This window comes from Notolabrus celidotus, chromosome 9 (genome assembly GCF_009762535.1).
Source record: "Notolabrus celidotus isolate fNotCel1 chromosome 9, fNotCel1.pri, whole genome shotgun sequence".
NCBI classification, from domain to species: domain Eukaryota; kingdom Metazoa; phylum Chordata; class Actinopteri; order Labriformes; family Labridae; genus Notolabrus; species Notolabrus celidotus.
This window is the reverse complement of record NC_048280.1, coordinates 31,586,413-31,599,976: the sequence shown is the minus strand read 5'-3', so window position 1 is coordinate 31,599,976 and position 13,564 is coordinate 31,586,413. Positions and strand designations below refer to the sequence as shown.

Genomic DNA, 13,564 nt, shown 5'->3' with positions numbered 1-13,564 from the left:
TAACCCAGCATGAGAGGTGTGTGGTCTCTGTCTCTGTCTGTTCTTTTATTAGATTTTTATTTGCTCTTAGTGTTAATTTATTTTTTATTATTTATTTTACATTTGTGTGTGTGTTTTTTAACTGTTATCTTAAGTGTTTTATCTGTTTTATTATGATGATTATTATATCATTTATTATAAGTCTTATTTTATTCTATTTTATTTTCTTACAGCGTTTTATGTTCTGTGTGTTTGAACTTATTTTACCTCACTGTGCAGCACTTTGCTAAATTTGATTGTTTTTTTAAATGTGCTATATAAATTAAATGGATTGGATTGGATTGGATACAATTACTGCTCCACTAATTGTGCTACTTATTCTAACAGATGTTTTATTGTACCTTAAAATGAGACATTGCTTTGACAAAGGATAACCGAAAAATGAAAATGTGCTTTATTTGTAATGTATAAACAGATAAAAGGTTGTATCGCAGTAATATGGTAAATTCCAACTGAGACACATTAGGGAGCAGTAACAATTGGGCACATACAGTAAGTAATCTTTATACTGAGTTGAACATCCTCTCTGTAGCTTTGTCTGTTTATGCTCAGTGTGCACACATAGATCCTGTTTTTATAAGAGGGAAGGCTACTTTGATCTATTAGAAACTGGCTGTTTTGAAACCACCTACTATGCTAGCAGTACATACTGATTTGGCCAAAATTCAGTAAGAAGTAAGTGAACAAGAGCAAAATCTGCAGTATGCCAAAACTACCCAGATGTCGTACTGCTTTGGGAAAATTTCTCAGTATGCAGCGACCCAGTCTCCCTTGCGATATGCACAGCGATAACGATCCACTTTTTTATTATTCCCTCTTTTTTAACATCTTGCTTCTTCTTTTTTGACGAGGGCACTCAGTTTTTAGGTGCTGTGAAAATAATTGAATTCCATATAAACCACTTCTTACCTTTTAAATCATATGTGGATGCTAAAGAAACAGTTTCGCAATCAGCTTGGCCGTTGTTTACTTCCGCTTTCCGAAACCAGAAATCCAGCAACGCCTGATCCAGCATCCTGCAGAATCATAGACTGTATAAAATATGGACGTAGTATCCGTGACGTCACCCATCTGTTTCTGAGCGCTGTTTGGAAGCCATACACGGAAGCCGTATATTGGAAATACGGAAATCAACTAGGTATAACGTGACGTAAATGGACAGAGTTTGAACCTCCTAGCCAACAGCTATGTGTTCCCAACCGGGAGTTAAGTCAGTCATGTCCTTATTTTGGCAAAAACTCGTAATCTTAATATCTTCTGAACCGTTGCGTTACAAAAAAAATCACCCCCATGCAGAGTGTGTTGATAGAGAAATTAGCTAAGTAGAGCTGTTATTTGAACCAGACTGTAAACATGTTTATTTCTGCTGTAAAGATCATCTCTTTTGAATTGGTGTGTATGTGGCTTCCGGTGTTTCTGCAGCCAGCCTCAAGTGGATTCTCGATCCTCGATAACACTTCAACATGGGCTTCATAGTTTGAGACCGGAGGTTGCTGCTTGTGCAGAACAGATCCAACAGAACAGTCATACAACATACTACCTTCAAACACAGCAGTATACAGTACGCCTGCTACATTGTAGATAATATGTAGCAGGCGGTTTTGAAAACAGCCAGTGTCTTCACACAGAGGTCCACAGACACACCTGATTACAAACTATCACAGATATGCTTTTAGGTGTCAGCTTCACTTGTCCTAATCAGTGTCGGCTGATCAGTCTCACTGAATGCAGAACAGTGCTTCTTTTTATTAGTCTGACAGACAGGCCGGTGTTTCCAGTTAGCTGATGAGGTGGTTGAAATTAGATCTGAAAGGCTGTGACTAATTATCATTAAACAGACAAGTGCTGTGGCTGATTACTGTTTTCTTCACTCTTCATTGTTCTTATGTGCCGCATGTACTGGTCGTGTATGCTACCACATATAAAGTGTGTGTGGCTGTCAGAAAATAACGACTTTCATGAAAGATTGGAATTTGTCTTAACTGAGTTGGAATAGTGTGCTGCAGTGTCAGCACAACTTTCAGGCCCATGATGAACTCTTCTTCATGTTAGACCGAGAGTTATTGCAAGTCTTTATGATTATTGGTAACAACTTTACATCAAGAGCTACACTGTGGTCGGTTTGCAGGAATATCATGCTCAGTTGGAAGAGATGCGAGTTTCCATCCGACAGCTGGAGGAGGATCTGTCTGCTGCTCGTCGCCGGAGTGACCTGTATGAGTCTGAGCTTAAAGAGTCTCGTCAGACCAGCGAGGAGCTGAAGAGGAAGGCTGCAGACTACCAGCACAGGATACAGAAGGTCTATACTGTTACATAAGGTGTTACAGATCCTGAACATTATGTGTAAAAATATATGGTGTGTTAGACACACACTGCATATACATGTAGGGCCCAGACTCATCTAATGATACGTAGTCATTTGGAAGTTGTTACTTTGCTGTGTACCTCCCACAATCATTATGGGATGGAGTCTCAGGGTTTCTCGTATCTTACAGGCCAAAGAGCAAGGCAAAGCAGAGGCAGATGACGTGATGATCAAGATGGAGAAGGTAATTCATAATTTCAGCTTCAGGGCCACAAAAAAATGTGCATATCAGGGAAGTCAAAATTAAAAGTAATTGACAGAGAATTAAAGCTTTAATCTTTACATATCATGATGGCTGTGTCTTCCTCTTTCAGGCCAACTCTGAGCAGCAGATAAGGATCCAAGATCTTCAAGAGAAGCTTGCCAAGGTTGAATATTTTCTCTGAGAAGATCATGAATAATGTATGGGGTTGTGCTTCTAATGCAAGAGATGTAACAGCATTTGGCATTTTCTGATGATTGTGAGAACACTCTCTGTGCCCCTTTCTGACCTCCTTTTTTTTCTCTCTTTCTAGTTGTATTTCTAAAACTGTGGTCCACAGTCACATTTGATCTCTGGCCCAAGAACAATTAAGCTTTCTTTTAGAGCTAGAGTTTGGGATGAGTTAAAAGCAATCAAACAGTTTTACGTCATTAGTAAACATGATTTCACCCTTGTTGCTTTTTCTCAGCCATGAATATTTAAATCCTATCCATCCTGTCAAGAGTACATGAGGTTTGGATGCAGATATTCAAAGCTGACTGAGCCAGCATTGGGGATGGATCTACTTCTGACTCAATTTAACAACTTTCATGAAAGGGTATAAAAATAATCAGGTAGCCAAAGAATTTATCAAAACAAAGTCCTTAATTATTCAGCTTATAATGCCAAGACCAGCAGTGTTGCTTTGAGCACTTAGCAGATGATGCAGCTTTGTGTACTTTGTTTTGTCGATGATTTTCCCCATCTTGATCTCGCTACATGTTCTTATGACTTTTATTTAGAATCAGTTTTTGGTTTTTACTCATCCACTGAGTGAGATTTTGTAAATTAACCAGCGTAAATGTGGACATCCTGGTACATTTAGCTTTATTTTTAGAATGTATAACATGTTAGGACGCCCTTTTTGATCAATATTTCTTGTTACCTCAGTCATTAAAGGCCAGTGCTGATGCCACAGACCTCCTTCAAACCATGAAAATGGCCAAAGAGCGCTTGGAACGAGACTTTGAGAGGCTTCAGCACAAGGAGGACTCCAGTGACAGCCTGCGTAGACGCCTTCGTGAGACTGAGGTACACACAGACACCTCTGTTTTCACACACAAACAGCTCAGCATATGTGCTCTGGTCTCCTGCTGCCGAGTTGTTCTCTGCATCATGTCACTCGTGTCACTGCAACATCACAAACCTCTTTGTTCACAGTGTTTCATAAATGAATCTGCCATGTGGCTGCTGAGCACTAAGAGCCCATATGTTCCATGTTAGAATGTCTTTACACCTTCTTGGGAACATGTGCTTTGATGGCGTGATTATATGTCAGATAGCTGGAGTGTGTTTTGTAGAGATGTAGCTGAACTTTTTTACTATGTCTGGGTCAAAATAAACAAAGCTGATCAAAAAAAAAATCACTTTGTATTCTCTCCATCTTCCACCAGTGTGACACTTTCATTTGTAATAATAGTAGTCTTGCTGTAAATCTTTTAGACCTTTATTTTTTCTTCAAAGGAAATGCAGTTTGTCTTTTATTTCTTGTGACTCACCTCTTCACCTTCCAGTTAGAATTAAAACTGCTTCACAGCTGTTTGAGGACAATATTTTTGTAAGGGAATACCCTATTTGCCGTGCGATTGAGCACATTTTTTCATCATCCAAAATATTCATTGAAAAAGTCACTCAAAGTACAATAAGAGCACAAAGAGCAGATACCAACAGCCAGTCAGTGACCATCTTCAGTTTACCACAAATCAATCTCCTAAACAATCCACCAGCTTTGTTCAATTCTTTACTGATAATTTGTTTACATCATGTATTCACTCATGTGTCTGTAGTAAGAGGTACACTACCAGTCAAAAGTCTGGAAACACCTTCTCATCCAATGGTTTGTATTCATTCTAATAATTTGAAACACTGTAGATTAATACCAAAAGACAAAACTATGAAAGAACATATTCATAGTAAGTCTCCTTGAATGATTTCTAATTAACATGAGCCTTGTCAAGAGTTCATTTGTAGAATGACTTGCCTTCTTAATGTGTTTGAGACCATCAGTTGTGTTGTTCAGAGGTAGGGTTAGTACACAATGGATAGCCATATTTGACTACTGTTGTAATCCAGATTATGGCAAAACCAGATTTCATAGTTTTGATGTCTTCAGTATTAATCTGCAATGTTGAAAATAATTAAAATAAATAAAAAACATTGAATGAGAAGGTGTGTCCAAACCTTTTGACTGGTAGTGTATACTTAATGTTTGAGAGTGAGAGGTGCTGGTGTAAGATCTTGTAAAACAACATTTCACATCTTGCAGCAGACGAGTACATTTGGTAAATAGTACAGGCCAGTTTTCTGAAGTGAGTCAAAGAGAGGAAACTACATATTACACTCTCTTCAACAGCTTCCAGGACTTCTCTGGAGGAGCTTTGAATAATGAGGTATAAACACTGTAGAGGGGCATTGCTAACAACCCAAATGGATCCAGCTGCTTCAGTGTATCATCAGTTCCTCCTCCAAAGTCTTATTAGCATCTCTATGTGATGAAAAAACACTGTTGTGGACTTACTTGGGGATCATTTGACTTCAGGTTGCATGAGTGATTTTGTTTGTGATGCCATACTTGTGTCTTTGTGTGCAGGATGGTAGGAAGACTCTGGAGAACCAGGTGAAAAGGCTTGAGATTGTCGAGCGCCGGGAGACTAAACTGAAGGATGAGATCCAGAGCAAAGGGCAGCAGATTCAGCAGATGTCAGAAAAGATCCTGGTAATTCACCATCCACCACTAAGATAACCACTGGAGCTATGAGATATACAAAGCTTGAAGTCATCACTGCAGAGGATTCTCTGTTTTACATATCATTTTCAAAAAAAGGTCAGATGGAGGGTCTTTAATATTTTCATGTTTGATTAAAACCTCTATTTACAAAGGGCATAAAGTCATCCTGCACAATGAAAAGTTCCACACAATATTGTCTCATTTGAACCGCTTACACGTCCACGGTACACCCACACAAGTACTCTCAATTACTCTACCTAATTAGCGTGGGTGTGTATGGACTGTCTTTGGACAACATGTTTCTCACTCCCCTGATAGTTCAGTTGCATCTGTAAGGGAGAACAAAATGTTCATTCATTTGTTTTTATGATACAAAATGTTTCTTGTTGGTCTATATTGTTGATATGCCCGATCAAGAACAAGGGGAAGAACTGACAAAGACTTGGAGGGTAATGTAATAGGGGGAATTTTTGGTTATCAGGTGGTTATGGGAAATAGAATCTCAATATGGAGGGGACATGTGCATCCTGAAGGGATTCTATTTCCCTTAACAACCCGCTAACCATACATTATCTCGTTATTGCCCGGTTACTAACTTAAGATTCAGACACGTTGTCAAAAAACATTGACTCAAAGATTTTCTTGATTTAAGATGATTTGTGTTTACAGTTTTTTTTTTAAATAGCCCCATTGACTCCACAGCAATTATCATTCCATGGTGATGGATTGTTATCTGCCTGTTGCGGTGGATATAACAAGATAACTTCTCCTTCTCTGAGCTCTGCGGTTCACACACACCTTTAAAAATAAACTAATGTCACAACTTTGAACCCTGCTGCTATCATCACCAACACTCATGGTTTAAGTTTCTTTGTAGAGATAACTAACCTAAAGTTTCTCTCACCTGCTCCACTTTGTGTTATTACTGGACAAGATCCAATATGAAAATGTCTGTAGCATGTAAATTTAGCATGCTAATGGAAACTAATGTTTTAGCCACATTGTTTTGATGCTAACGGGAGCTAATGGTTTAATCTCACCTTATGGTCAATGGTGTCAACAAGCAGAAGCTAAATGTGTCTGAACTCTTTTCTGCTGATTGATTTGACATGACGTATGATCGGTAGCGTGCCTATGTTCCCACATTGCGGCAGCTATAAGCTCTGCTTCAGCCGAAACTCCTTTCGATCAGCCTCTTATTTTTTTCTTGTAATCAATCAATCAATCAATCTTTATTTGCATAGCGCCAAATCACAAGAAACATTATCTCAAGACGCTTTTACAAACATAAGAATTTCTAGACCACTCTATGTCAAATTATGAACAGAGATCCAACTTCAAGACAGGATAAGACTCAGTCTGTAATGATTGTGACGATTTCTGCTGCTGCTAATCAAAATAAAATTACTCATTCATTCATTTACTATAAAGTGCTTCCAAAAAATCTTGAGGGAGGATAGGGCTTATTGAATTGAAGGGAAATGTAAGAACACAAGACCTTATTTTGAAAATGTCCTAGAAATGTGGGAACACAGGGCTGACCCCGTGTGATCAATTTACCTCAAGTTAATAACTATCAAGGGGTTTTGCCCAATCAGAATCAGGCATCTTCGACAGCTGAAAGATGAGTAAGAATGTCAGGTAATAAAAATATGTAATATTTGCCGTCTTCTCTTAAGACACACCCGTACCAAGGCTAATATTTTGTACTAGTTCCACCTCTGCTTTTCCTGCTCTGACAAGTAATAGAGATCCATTATGAGAGCTCTGAGAGAAGATGTCAGCTTGACCTAACTGATGAAATGAAACCGTGACGCATAGTTATAACTTGCTGAATACATCCATAGTGACAAAGACTATAGACTTTCGATGAGGAAGTCGTGGATGTATTTAATATAACTGTAGCTGAGGAAAACACTTACAGTTTTTGTGTCACTCCATGATGTGTCTGTGTGTTTTTGTGTAGGAGCTGGAGGAGAATCTGAGAGAGACTCACTCGACAGCCCAGCGGTTGGAGACTCATCTGAAACAGAAAGAGAAGCTCTATGAAGATAAGATAAAGGTTGATTTTAACAGAACGCATGAATGCTCACTCATATGCAGACTCAGTGGTGCTATGTTTATCAGCAGGCAGCACGTGTGTCCTGATGTGTTATTCTTAAAGGAGCTGCTCCAAGCAGATGTCTGGTGGTCCCTTTTTTTTCCCCCTCTTTAAGTTGTGGGTGTACTCTAAGCATGTGAAATCTACAGTATGTCACCTTCACATTCTCTGTCCTGTAAAGTGATATCCTGGTTATGGTTCTGTGGGCTGCCTGGCATTGAGCAGGTATTGGAGGCCCAGATGAAGGCGGACATGGCTGATAAGGAGATGCTGGAGTCCAGTCAGTGCAAGTATGAGGAGGAGGTGCAGGAGAAGTGCGGCATCATCAGTGAACAGAAGGCGGTAAGGGATGACCAGCTTGGCAGTGACACTAGTTCAGAAGTATAACGTTTATCACACTGACATAGATTTGGCTATTTTAGAGCAAATTATGAGAGTTAATCTGATCCCATTTAAATCTGTGACGTGATGCTCAAACCGAATATTCAAATACAGACGATGTACACTTTCTATCATTTGTGTTCAGACAATAAACGCTATGGACTCCAAGATGAACAGCCTGGAGCAGAGAATTTCTGAGCTGTCTGAGGCCAACAAACTGGCAGCCAACAGCAGCATCTACACCCAAAAAAACATGTAAGTGCTGAAACACAAACATTTCTTCAGACCTCCATCTCTGAGACACTGAGGTGGAAAGCTTGCAACTTGTTGAGCATACCATGTATAAAAATTGCATCAGTCTTACAGATGGGGGTGGATAAATTGTGCTGAGAGGATGTAACTAACACAAGCCAACATTTAGGAGGTGCCTCATCTTTGCTCCAGGAGTGTGTGAAGGCACAGACCAGGTTGTTTTTTTGCCTCCTTTTGAACTTTCAGCACTTTCTGTGTGTGGCCCTGGCAGGAAAGCCCAAGAGGAGATGATCTCAGAGCTTCGCCAGCAGAAGTTCTACTTGGAGTCTCAGGCTGGGAAGCTGGAGGCCCAGAATGCCAAACTAGAGGAGCATCTAGAGAAAATGAGTCAGCAGGAGCAGAGCAGTAAGGGCCGTGTGGGAGAGCTGGAAACAAAGCTCCGAGAGGTGAGGAGAAATTAAAGGGGGAAGAAGCAGGGACCTTTATTACTAACCTGTTAATCTTGTTAACATGATTGGTACAGCTTGTTGGTAGATCATTGGATTCCCAACAAAGTCTGTCACAGGCTCAAATTGCACTCATTTTCTCCTGTCTTCACTTTATTTCTCATCTTCTGATGTAGTCACCTTATTTGTAATACTGGTGTCTAATTCCTCAATGTTTTAGACAATATCTACATAAGGAATCTATGTGTTTGCTTTTAGACAGGAGGTAATCAATCAATCAATCTTTATTTGTATAGCGCCAAATCACAGCAAATGTTATCTCAAGATACTTTTACAAACATAGCAGGTCTAGACCACTCTATATTAGATTATTAACAGAGACCAAACACCAAGACAGGGTAAGACTCAGTCTTATCTCATCTTAATCCACCATGAGCATTACACCTTGTAGTATTTAGCTAGTTACAGCAGTGGGGGAAAAACTTCCTTTTGAAAAGGCAGAAACCTCAAGCAGAACCAGACTCATGTTAGACACACATCTGCTGAGACCGAGTTGGGTCTGGAAAGAAGGATAGAGGAGAATAAGAGAGAGAGGGAGCGGTGATAGTGGTGAGACGAGTAAAAGTAGCAGTTGCTGCTGGAGTCCAGCACATCCGTATCAGCTGGAGTCAAGAACGTCCACAACAGGAGGACGTCTATTTCTATATAATTATTTTTAAAAGTACGCATCAACCCTCAAGTTGCCTGACTTACCCATTAACTGGCTTCACTATAACAATGACACAAAGGGGACAGCTACCAAAGAAGCCTCAAGCAGAGGACCAATGGGACAACAGACACTAAATAGAAGAGATGAAATGGATCCTTTAAAAGATTTCGACATCTCAGCAATTAACAATCCTTGAGCAAAAACAAACATTATCAAACCAGACACCAGTTCAACCAAGGCAGACAGGGGGCTATTCCAGGACCAAAAATAAACTTTGTTGGCTTTGAGTAAATGCAAAGTTACTTAAAAACAAGCTTGGAATAATCATTTTGATTTGCAACCAACCTCAGTACAAGGAGCACGTAGCAACCAGCAGGCAAACCAGACAGAAAGGCAGCCATGTTGCCGCAGGTGCTTTATATGTGGTTCACCTGATGAAGGGGCTGGACCAGGGGAGGAGTTTAACTACTCTTGAGAGGCTGCATTCAAGGCCAACAATTAAACACTAGAAGCACTGCTCCCACTACAGCAGCATAACTAAGAGCTGGTCCAAGCCTGATTTAGCTCAAACTATAAGCTTTATCATAAAGAAAATTTTGAAGCCTAATCTTAAAAGTAGAGAGGAGACTAGTAGATGATTCCAAAGGAGAGGGGCCTGATTACTGAAGGTTCTACCTCCCATACTACTTTTAGAGACTTCAGGTACGATGAGCAGGCCTGCATGTTGGGAGTGTAGTGTTCTAGAGGGTTAATAGGGAGCTATGAGCTCTTTAAGATATAAAGGTGTTTGACCATTAAGAGCTTTGTGGGTCAGAAGAAGGATTTTAAACTCTATTCCAGATTTTATGGGGAGCCAGAGTAGAGAAGCTAACACGGGAGAGATCAGCTCTCTCTTCCCAATTCTAGTCAGTACTCGAGCTGCAGCGTTTTGAACTAGCTGAAGAGTCTTTAGAGACAGTGATGATCCAGTCATGTCTAATGATTATTGCATAAAGAGAACCATTCTTTAACAATCTTACCTACTGTGTAAAGTAAGGCTAATGGATGAGGTGTCTACATCTGAAATTAGTAACTCGTTTTGATCAACAACATTATCCAACCTATACAGAATTCTTCTTGTAAACCTTGAACAAAACCTCCTTTATTTGAACATAGCTGTAACAGAAAAGAGTTACAGGAAAAAGCCACCACAGAAATCAAAGTGGGGTCTATTGAGTTAAAGTGTCTGTGTCTTCTCCTTTTGGGGTGAATTACTCCGGATGGCCTCTTTCTGTCTCCCTCTGCAGATTGGGCTGGAGCATGAGGAGCAAAAGCTGGAGATCAAGCGTCAAGTGACAGAGCTGACCCTCTCACTGCAGGAGCGCGAATCACAGATCAGCAACCTGCAGGCAGCTCGCCATGCTCTGGAGGGCCAACTACAGCAGGCGAAGTCTGAGCTTGAGGACACCACTGCCGAGGCTGAGGAGGAGATCACTGTCCTCAGAGTGAGATAAGATGGAGGAGTAAAATGGATCTCCTTTGATACTGTGTGATTCAAGCACTGAAACCATTTGTCTCTCTGTCTCTCTTGTCATACCTGCCAGGCACACAGAGATGAAATCCAACGCAAGTATGATGCCTTGAGAGACAGCTGCGCGGTAAGCTGCTCATTCTTTTTGCTTTTTCACTTTACCCAGGAGAAGAAGGCCCCGCATATTTTAATACCAGCTTAATCATTATCATAAAATAACTAATTACCTTGAGTAGCCATGGTTTTCAGCCCCTAGAGTTTTCACTTTCTCATTAAAATAAGTCTTTCCTACTTACATTAACCACAGCACTTCCAATCTCTCACATTTACATTATCTCTGGGCTTGTAAAAAGAATGACCAGGGTCCACACACTGTGTCTGTGCGCTCAGTTTGGATAGAAACTTCTCTACATCTGTCATCCCATCATTTTTCTTGCTTCTCCTTCCTGACAAAATAAGCCAGAAGGGTTGAAACATTTGTATAGTTAAATACATTTCTTCTACTAATCCAATTGTTTTCCTTGCCTCACATAGAGCCAAATCACTCTGACCCCAGTGACTCTGATAATAAGGCATCATGCGAAGCAAGACTGCTAATGATGCTTCGTGAAACTACTGCTAAAAAGCAAGACACACTTCTTTCAAAAGAGCTTTGAATTGATGAAACACAGAGGGGAGGCTGTGGCTCAGTGGTAAAGGCTGCATGTTCAATCCACGGTCCTGCTTTCCACATCCAAGACACTGAATCCCAAAACTGCCCCTGGTTGCTGTGCCTTCAGTGTGTGAATGGGTTTGGTTAATACTGGTTGACTCTTTACATAGCAGCCTCTGCCATCAGTGTGTGAATGTGTGAATGTGGCATGTGATGTAAAAGCACTTTGAGAGGTCCCAAGATGAGAGAAAGAGCCATGCACCATTCAGATGTAGATAAACACCAGCCTTTTAAGGGTTAATCTTATGTTGCTGCACACAACATGATGGATAAAGTTAAAGCACCTTATGATCCAAAACTATTCTGTTTCAGATTTAATCAAATATGCAAGTTGCATAGCCACAGAGCTCAAACATATTGGAATACTTACACAGTTTTCTCTGTCCCCTAAGTATTTTGTTTTATTATTTATTACATGATGTTATTTCTTTATTATTCTTATGACTATGGAGCCTTTGTGTTTCACTTACCTTGAGACAATGATGCTGTAATATGGATCTGAGTACTTTAATTTCATATACCTTAAAGAAACACTGCTGTTCCTTCCTTTCGTTGCCCTACTTTTGAGATCCTCCCACTTGCAAACTGTTCAGAAAGCACTGGCCATAGATTCAGCTGGCCGGTGTTCAGCTATTCTGCGACAAGCAGAGCTTGAAATGCCAGAAATACTCTATTTCTGCCTTGCTAAGAATACAATGTCAGTCCCTCCATTTATCTGTCTGTTGAACAATTTACACCAGAACACAATGACCAGACACATTTTTTATATCATTTATTGTAGTCGGGGTACGTTGGTCGTCCTCAGAGTGGATTGTGCACCTTGTCCTGTGTCTGAGCACCACAACAGCTTGAGTCCAGATCCATCTCATCACTCTCTCCTCCGCCTTTGTGGTTTCTATTTAGCGGTCACTGTTGAATAATCACAAAAATATCTTTAAAAAAAAAAAAACAGTGGGCGATTCTAAACAACTTTTGCAATCCCTTAAGTTCCTGCTCCGTCCAACTCGGCACTTCAATCAGCCTTTAATTTCACATGGACAAGTGAACATATTAAAAATGCAGTGCCTAGTCTTTGAGATATTCTGTACTGAGCCACTTTCCCTCTAGAGTTAACCCTTTCCATTGGACATTGGACACATCATGCACCCTAATTAGGCAAACATGTTGTATTGATAAGACTCTTTATTATGGAGGCAGTGTAAATGGTGAATTGTTATTCTTGTGTCGCTCCTCTCCAGTGTTCTGATCCCCACTCCTGCTGCTGTCGTATATGTTTTGTTGATTTCAGCCGAGGAAATTGTGCGACTGATTTACTACCCTCCACTGGTTTATTATTTTCTTAACACCCACAGCCTTCAAAAATAGTATTGAGCAGTGTGCATCCAGCAGCACCGAGGACCACATGCCCTGGATTTGATTTACTTGAGCACTGCATGTTGCTTTATAGATCTGGATGACAGATGAGTCAAGTAAATCTAGAGGCTTGCCAGATCACCACTGTATCCATTCCAGAGTTGACTTCCCCGCCCTGCCTTGAGTATTTAGTTGCTGCTGTCAGTCCCCTGCCTCAGGAAAGCAGAAGCACTGAGTCAGAGCAGAACAGACAGCTAATTTATGTACTTAAAAGCTTTGCCTATTTCCCCACCGCCACTTGGAAGTTCTGCATGGTACACATGATCCCATGAGAGCTGAAAGTAAGGGGCTGGTAACAGGCAGCCTCTAACCCTCATTCTCCACACAGTGCGCTGTAATCACGGTTGATTAGGAGAACTGTCTTAAGTTGATGAAATGATTAGCCCGCTCTTTGCTCCGAGCATTTCCAGAGTGAAACAAGTAGCCATGCAACCAACAAAATGATTACTGCATTATATCACTAACCTAGATATCTTTGTCATGTAATAATGCAGTGGTAGAATTTAGACTGTGTGGGGTGTCAGGCCAAGTTTCCTGTGGATGAGCAATAATATGCACAATGCCAGACCCTATAGTGTAATGGTATTACTGTAAGACAGACATTTGACTGCATTTGTGTTACAGTAATTATGAACATTAAGTGTACATTAAGATACACCATGAGAGC

The 13,564-nt window shown here is 40.4% G+C and overlaps 1 protein-coding gene and 1 long non-coding RNA gene across 4 annotated transcripts in view; one reads left to right on the top strand and one right to left on the bottom strand.

Moving 5' to 3' along the window:
* LOC117818917 (citron Rho-interacting kinase) overlaps positions 1–13,564 on the top strand; it is a 61,031-nt gene that overhangs the window by 22,974 nt on the left and 24,493 nt on the right. The window contains exons 6-16 of one of the 3 annotated variants that reach the window (XM_034692058.1): positions 2,168–2,338; positions 2,535–2,588; positions 2,719–2,772; positions 3,537–3,677; positions 5,236–5,361; positions 7,340–7,435; positions 7,700–7,816; positions 8,001–8,110; positions 8,379–8,553; positions 10,549–10,746; positions 10,846–10,899. In XM_034692058.1, the coding sequence (XP_034547949.1) occupies positions 2,168–2,338; positions 2,535–2,588; positions 2,719–2,772; positions 3,537–3,677; positions 5,236–5,361; positions 7,340–7,435; positions 7,700–7,816; positions 8,001–8,110; positions 8,379–8,553; positions 10,549–10,746; positions 10,846–10,899 (1,296 nt within the window). Of the gene's footprint in view, positions 1–2,167; positions 2,339–2,534; positions 2,589–2,718; positions 2,773–3,536; positions 3,678–5,235; positions 5,362–7,339; positions 7,436–7,498; positions 7,817–8,000; positions 8,111–8,378; positions 8,554–10,548; positions 10,747–10,845; positions 10,900–13,564 lie in introns of those variants that run through there. The other 2 variants (XM_034692057.1, XM_034692056.1) reach the window with 2 other exon arrangements.
* On the bottom strand, positions 5,471–9,689 carry LOC117818919. Its single transcript, XR_004632408.1, has 3 exons — positions 9,608–9,689; positions 7,296–7,396; positions 5,471–5,702 (listed from the first exon to the last, which is right to left on the bottom strand). It is a non-coding gene; the product is annotated as an uncharacterized LOC117818919 (long non-coding RNA).